This window comes from Neodiprion pinetum, chromosome 1, assembly GCF_021155775.2.
Source record: "Neodiprion pinetum isolate iyNeoPine1 chromosome 1, iyNeoPine1.2, whole genome shotgun sequence".
NCBI lineage: Eukaryota > Metazoa > Arthropoda > Insecta > Hymenoptera > Diprionidae > Neodiprion > Neodiprion pinetum.
The window spans coordinates 20,319,585-20,327,701 of record NC_060232.1 but is presented as its reverse complement, the minus strand read 5'-3'; the positions used below and the strand labels follow the sequence as shown (position 1 = coordinate 20,327,701).

The 8,117-nt window shown below is 39.1% G+C and overlaps 1 protein-coding gene across 1 annotated transcript in view; it reads right to left on the bottom strand.

Annotated features, from left to right (window-relative positions):
- Window positions 1–702: 702 nt before the first annotated feature.
- Window positions 703–8,117, bottom strand: part of Nhe1 (Na[+]/H[+] hydrogen exchanger 1) — a 47,470-nt gene continuing 40,055 nt past the window's right edge. Inside the window, exon 4 of the mRNA XM_046625437.2 lies at window positions 703–1,757. Within this exon, the coding sequence (XP_046481393.1) occupies window positions 1,401–1,757 (357 nt within the window). The 3' untranslated portion in view covers window positions 703–1,400. The remainder of the gene's footprint in view (window positions 1,758–8,117) is intronic.

The window sequence follows — 8,117 nt, the reverse complement described above, 5'->3', positions numbered from 1 at the left end:
GGAAGTAAAATTAGCTAATCTGCAAACAACTTGTGATATGTCTTGCTTGCAGATGGCATGCAATTTGCAAACATTTTGTTATGTGGGCAGATTGTACTCCCACCTTATGACTTACGATCACTTTACACCCTGTATCCTCTCCTTATTTTCACCTAGCTGCCTCGGTTCCCGCGCCGAGTCAGCAGGTTGATCTCTAAACTCGAACTAGCGAGTCGCCTACATTCTCTGAACTCGTCACTTCCATCCTAGTTACGCACGAGTCACTTCGAATTATATATCTCCATGCCAATCCAAGCCCTGTCCTTGCATCAAGCCGACTCCATTACATTGACCACAGTTCAATTACTTGATCATTAATAATAAATCAACTATACCAATTAAATCGTCTACCTCCCTTAAAACTGATCCCTTCCTTCTTCTATCATTTCCTGCATCGGGAGTAGTAGCACGTAAGTGAATTATCGACGTGTACAAACCCTAAAAATAGCCAAATAACACGTTGGTTGGGCGTAGAGTAGGTTCCGGTAGCCGACTGTCGAATCAAGGTGCTCATAAGGGATGTTCAAACCGTTCTGCAAGCAGTGGTTGATACCGATATTTTGTTCTGCCAATAGAAACGTACACTTGAAACTGTTACCATAATAACATATCAAAAATTGAAGCTTGAATAAATAATAAAAATTCCATCGTTCACACGACACGTTTGGAGTAGTCTGCGAGCCTTTTAATACCGGCCAATCAATACAAAACAATACAAAAAGTTGCAACCTGGAACAAATGATTATTGTGTCAACTTTTTTTTTTGCAAATTGGGGATAATCTGCCTCCCTCCCATACTGCTGTCAGGGATAATCCTTACTGATGAGATTTACACATGTCTCCGTCAACATTTTTACAAAAAATAGCCCTTGAAAAAAGTATCACTGAAAAATGTCACTGGCTCCCCTACTATATGCGTTGCCCTCTCACGCTAGAGAACAAGAAGTTACGCTGAGTCTACTGCATATGGTACTCGTTAAATTTTCTATACGGCCACGATACTTCCAGTACGCACAGTATACCTCTGTGTGTACATATTGTGTAACAGGATTAGCACATTGGTGGTGAAAGTAACTTTCATCTCTAAATCCGAAATAAAGAACAAATTTTCACTTATATTTGTTGAATTAAACCTAAATTAGTGAACCGAGCACCGCATCAAATCTTAAGTTTATAGCAATAGTATAATATATACATATCTTCACAGATTCATCGCATTATATTACATATTAAACAAGAACAATCTTTGTCACAATTTCTTAAGTACACAGCAATTATCAGTTAATTTCTTTTTTTTTAAATAAGAGTAAAAGTATACTGTTTCAAAAGCAGACGGCAAATACTTTAGCAGAAAAATTAACTCATATACTAAGTATAGAGCCATGTCTCGGGTGACCAGTTTTCTTTGGCTTGTTGTTACTGGTGCGTTGACGATCATCACCAGTGCTGAGATTAAGTTGTGCCGTTGAAGCTGTCGTTGACATTTCGTCTTCCGAATCTATGGGGCTGATTCTAATTGCCTGATACCATTGATTAGTAAGATCTGTCATCTGGGATTTACAATCCTTCAATTCCTGCTGTGTAAATCGTCGAGTGAAGAACGGAATGAAAAACTTCAAATCCCACCGTGCAAAGCCACGGATTCGAGATTGTAGAAATGAAACCTCCATTTCTTCCTCTGTAAGCTCTGACAAATGTTCTGAATCGATTGTTTGACCCTGGAAAATACAAATGAGTGTTAGATTTCAAGTTGATCTGATACAATTTGAATTGTAGAAATTGAAATCAGCCTACTTTCAATAGGAAAATTACATAATATTAAAGAATTGATTCACTCATCATATCCTGAATATAAAGTGGGAGAGAATGTTTTGATTTCAACTAATGATCCTGGACCACTTACGGATTTTGATGTGGATAAAAAATTGGGTCCTACAGCCGAACCGCCACCACTTGTTGTGCTCAATTTAATGATTCATGCGGATATAATCAAGTTCGGCTAAAGTAAACCCGACAAAGTCAAATTCATAAAGAATAGTAACACTTTTGATCTGTGAGATTTTAGATTCGAATTGAAAGTTTGCATACATGCTCTCTGCAATGCACGGCGGCAGGGAGGGGGGCGCGGGGGGGCAATACAAGTCACCACATTCAATCAACAATGTTGGTATATGGTGAATGAGTTTAATAAGAAAATGAAGTCTGATTATAGGGAACTCATTCGATGAAAAATAAAGGTATCATTGCCAATTCAAAGTATAATAATTATTCGTCCGTACTTTTGTGCCGTTCATTTTGAACCTTGCACCTGCCGTTAAAAAACAATGGGTTTATGTATTTTATTCATTTTAAATACAATAAGAAGTGTTGGTATGAGGTAGCCCATGGAATCCGGAGCTAATTAAATGCCGTGCCTTTGATCTTAACCCTAGGATCCTACACACGGGTACCCCTAACCCGACATAACTTTTAAGGCCTTAGCGTTCTGGCAGTTTGGGTAATTATGTAGAATTATCAATCGCATTAAGAGGGGGTCTAGAGTAGGTTCATATAGAAATAACTGCTAATTATAGTTTAGAAATGATGTAATGAGCATTCTCTGACAGCCTGGGGTTAGCGTAAGCCCCACAGTTTTTGCAATATTTTCCTCTGTATAAGTATATAATTACTTCTATTGTTTTTGTCATTTATCTCTTTGAAATCAGTGTGGCATCAACAGAGATGACATTATAAACGTTTTTATACTATTTTAAAATTGGTTGTATTGGAATAAAGTAATGGAGACGAGGTCGCGAGTACCAAAGGATCCGGAGGATGCTGCAGGCGCAAACTAATGAAGTGGAAGCTCAGGCCAATGACTTTTTTGGGGTTTTGGAATTTTTGATCAAAGATCAATAAGTACGTTCTTTATATTTCCATTCCACGAGGATAATAATTCAATCGCTTATCGTAAATTTAATGAAAATTTAGCGTAGTATCTGGTCAGGCCATTTTTGCAACGCCGACTGATGGTTTCAACTTTACGCCTTTAAGGGGGGAGCCTGCTTTAGAGGCTTCAAAAAATCTATTTTTTTTTTTTTTGCCTAAATGTCTTCCCAAACTATCCAAGAATGTGTCCCTAAAATTTCAGACGCAAATTCGAAATATTTTCGGAGTTACAGAAGAAATAGTGAGCAAGCGTCGAGCAGGTATACGAGCTGTTTTTTGAAGTTTTCAACCAGTTTTTTGAAGAGTCTGAACCAGTTTTTTGAAGTTTTGAACCAGTTTTTTGAAGAGTCTGAACGGCAACTCTATGGACCAGGAATCGCTGATTAGCATATTAATGCGGTGAGTTCAAGAAAGTTACGATTTTTTATATACGAAAACTTTGACGCACGATTTCACGGTTTTTCATTTTTACGATTTTTCTTAATTGGCGGGAAAGATAGGGAAAAAACTAAACGTCCTATCGAAACGAGACAAATTGCATTGTACTCGGGATTAAATTCTCTTCTAGTTGAACCTAAAAAACCTTAAGAAAGTTAAGATTAACCCACCTTTTAAACAATCTAAAGTGAATTTTTTTTTTAATTTGCAAAAAATTGTTGAATTTTTCACTTTTTGTTGAATTTTCTTGGTTTAACTAGAAGTTATACTATTGAGAAGTAAAAATTTTTTCGTTCCATTTGCCCGCAAATTCGGCATTACGCGTCTGTTTTCAGACCGGATAAGGTTTCTGAGCTGGCACTTAAAAACAAACCTTATCCGGTCTGAAAACAGACGCGTAATGCCGAATTTGCGGGCAAATGGAACGAAAAATAGAATACGCGGCTCGCGCCGTAAAGAGGTCGAGCAGGACTTGCGTTTTACTCGCCTTCGGCTCGCCCGGTAAAATCCCATGCCCTGCAACGACCTCTTTTCGGCGCTTGCCACGTAATATACTATTTTGGGTTCTTTGTTTCAGATGGAAATTGCGACCTGCACCTTTCCCGCCGCACGACAAATGCACACTCGAGACGCCTCGGTGAAATGCTTGTACCAGGCATGATATGACATATATCTTAATGAAAAAATTTAAGAAGACTGCTGAAATATATAACAATAAAACCTGAAAGTTTCGTTTCAATCGGATATTTCTTTCCTTGCCAAAAAAATCCTTGAAAAAATCGATTTTGTGAAGCCTCTAAAGCAGGCTCCCCCCTTAACTGCGCGCTTTGGTTAGATTGGTGTTGGGCATAGATTTACTGGTGACTTAGTTCCTAACGTTATTGGTTACACTTTGAACGAACAAACACGGTGCGCCTTTTGTCTTCGGAATAAAGATAATACCTCTGTTCAAAATGCCGACAGCCGTGTTGCCAAGATCATCGCTCGATGCAATGCTTTTAATGTGCACCGAACTGAGTTCATGTTTATTTTTATTTTGTGTTGAACTACACTTATGCATTTATGTGAGACTACAAAATGCATTAATTTTTCTTTATTTATAATATTCTATGTTGAACTACATGTAGTGATTTTTCGACTATTATTATGTAAAACCAGTTCAAGAACCTGTACGTTGAGCTGAATATATTATTTTATAAATAATTTCATGAATAGTCAGATCAACATTCTTTAATATGTTTCTCTGAAATGAAAAACACTATTTTAAAATCTATCAGCACACAAATCAGATGGAAATTTAAAAATGAACTGCCATGTTTACCCTTTGTGAAATTCTTGAAAAACCTCGAATTTTTTGTTTGCAATTTTTTTTAAGTTTGGTCCATACGGTCTTTACTCAAGAATCAACGAAAAATTGTCGCAAATATGCGTACAAAAAGTATTAGAAATTTTTTATTACTTTGAGTGAGAAATGCTACATCTCGTTTTTACGCTGATAAATTCATATTAGGTTTGTATTGTAAATCTTATTCAATTCTTCAGAGTAGTATAGCTATGCCGGTTCTACGTAGAAACACCTGCTTTACCGGCATGCATCCCAGACGCAAACCCTTGAAGGTTATCCCCCACCTCTCATAAGATGAAATGCGCTCTGCCGATCGATCGTCAGTGAATAAATCTCCCAAATCACCATGATCATTGGTAAAAAATCCCCCAAATGACCATGATCGCTGGTAAAAAATACCCGAAATTGTCGTAGTTTTTATCCCTCGTGCGTTCTTCGTCGGTAAGAAGTGCTTGAAATTAGCCGATAGTTACCGTAGGTCTTACTCTTACCAGATAAATAGCGCTCTCGGTTACCATGGTCATCGAGCGGGATCGAGTAACTGCATTACCGAACGCACTCCGTGAACCCACAGGACAGAGGTTCTGAATTAACGGTTGATATTGATGATGAAAAATATTTTATTGAAAATAATTTGAAATTACAGTTTTACATAGAATTCGTAACGCTGATATATGAGTGCATTTAGATCAACGGTATCGTAACCATGCTTTAGACAATGGGTATGAAGAACTGTTCGAGTAGACACCGATCGGCTTTTGTATTTCGACAGAAAATTTCGCAGTAACTATACGTTTTGAGCTGCACAATTTGGACGTAATATAGCATGACGCGCACAGTTTGAATTGATTTCTGATATTTTGTTCAATTTCTGCAACGACGGACAAGCCAAATCCGTCAAATCAACGACTTCAGCTTTTTCACCCAGAATTTTGTGCAGCCAACTTTTCTTCTTCAAACTTTTTACGTAAACTGTTGAAGCATCACGCAGCGACATGCATTCGATGGTGAAATCAAGCTTCTCAAAAGGAGAATCGCCACCCTCCCAGGATTGTCCGTGATAATTCCGTGACAGCCACAAATTTTCGCTTTTGAATAGAGCGAGTAAAGAATTCCAATCGTACGGAGGTTCAAATAGAAGAATCGTTGTGTAGGTATCTTCCTCGAGTGATACAACTGCAAACTCTTTTGGTGTAAAACCGGGACCCGATCTCCTGATCTCTGCACGTCGACTATGAACTCCATCGTGAAAAATACTGAATCGACTGTCGCAAACTTCAATGTTTTTATACCAGTTTCCTCACCCCCCCACTCAGCGGATTATATTCAATTATACGATCTTGTAAAATCAAGCAGCAGGCAGATGTACCAGTAGGAAAGTTATTTTAAGCTTCAAATTCGATACGAATATCTACTGGTCCAGATTTCAGAACCTCGTTTTGTTTCGAACAGTCGATGAAAATCAAAGGCTCGTACAGTAGAAATTCGCTCTTCGCCAAGAAAGGCTCGGGTTCTTTGCCGTGATAGGTGGCTTAAAAATTTGCGTACATCTCGTACAGCAATGCAAAGCGATTGTGACTAAAATCCAAGTTCAGGTTACCGTACAGGTAATACTCGGAATTCAAGAAGAGCTTGACGTCAGTAATGTTACAGAGATCATAATGACTAGCATTTTTGCCGGCTTTGTTCTCTCGATTCATTCGAAAACCGAGCATCACAAATCGTGGTTTCTCCAAGTGGGTGGACGTTTTTACAGTCCAAACATGTTTCGTGATTGCCGGTAGCAAAGGATATTCGTACAGTTCCGAACTGCGGAAGTTCATGGAGACAGGTGTATCTTTCTCGACGAAATTCAACAGTGCGATTTTTCATTGATCCGAGAGCTTCACGTACGGTACTAACCATTTCACTTGATCGATCACAATTCTAAAGTCTTCGTCTTGATTTTGAACGATGGCATTTAAATCACTTTTTGATCACGTTGTGATCGCCGCTGCAGTGCCGTCTGATTCAACCAATTTTCCAGAGATATGCAGCGAACACTTGCTCGGTAGTATGCATAAATCCTGATGCTGAACGGTGATTCAAATATCATTGCTGTTGAAGGTTGACGATGCGTACGATTTGTGTGCATGTATTTCTGGGTGTGCGATTGATTCGTTGAAGACGACAGGCGTTTGAATGCTCAAGATATCCTCCTCTGTGGTACGTAGCAGGCAACGAAACAGCAGAATCGCAGTTTTATTTATCGGAAATTCCTTTTCCAAAAGGTGTCAGCTTGAAACCCAGAGCTATCAGGAACTTCACGTTCTGACATGTTAGCGGTTCAGGATTCGATAGATGACTGACTTGATCGGGACATGCTGACTTACTAATATAACTCTTCCTGGGTAATCTGTTATAGGTATACAATACCCATCTTTTATTGCGATTTGACGTGCAGTCTCACAGTTATAACTTCTCCACGAAAATTAACCAGGTCTCCGTCTTGATCGACTAACCGAAGCTGTACGTGATCTATGGTCTTGACAGTGATCGGAAGGTAAATGACGGGCCACAGCACTTCCAAGATCTTTTATCCCGGCGCGGCGGAACGATAGGGAAAAATTCGTGAACAGTATGCACTTTGCGCTCGTTGACGTAGGCACCCGTTGTAATGCGGCATTGGTCTCGCAACGTGTTGACCTTGAGAATAACTACAGGCATATCCGATTGGTGAGTTTGGTCAGCTGCCAATTCGCGCGGTGTAAATCCGAGAAGCTGAGCAATAGAATCGTCAGGTTCAAAATTTATGATGTGGTTACATTTGATTTCACTGCATAACGTATTATTGTTGGGCTTTATGCTGATTTCAATGTCGATATTTTTTAACGCGTTTTGAACATACTTTTCGATATCCTCACTTTCGTAGCTGACAGTAAATATAGTGACTACTGTATCAGCTATGTATATTTTATTATGACCGACGTCAACGTTGGGAATGGAATTGATGGTTAATAGCTCAACGAGACCGAGGACATAATTTTGGTTTAGAGCAAGTTCAATCGGAGAGGAATATTGCGTCTGTCGCAGAAATCATTTCCAAATTGGACGCCAGACTGAGAGCATTGGAATATGAACGAAGAAAAGCTGGCGCTAGTGATAGAACTGCATAAACCTGCACAACGGAATTACCGGTGTCGACGTGTAGACGTGCGCCGCATCGACGAGATGTGGCAGGCAGATCTTGTTGATATGATGTCGTACGCTGGACAAAACAAAGGCTACAAGAATATGCTCGCAGTCATTGATATTTTTTCAAAATATGCGTGGGTTGTACCGATAAAAAACAAGTCCGGGGATGATGTTACAAAGGCGATAGAATGTG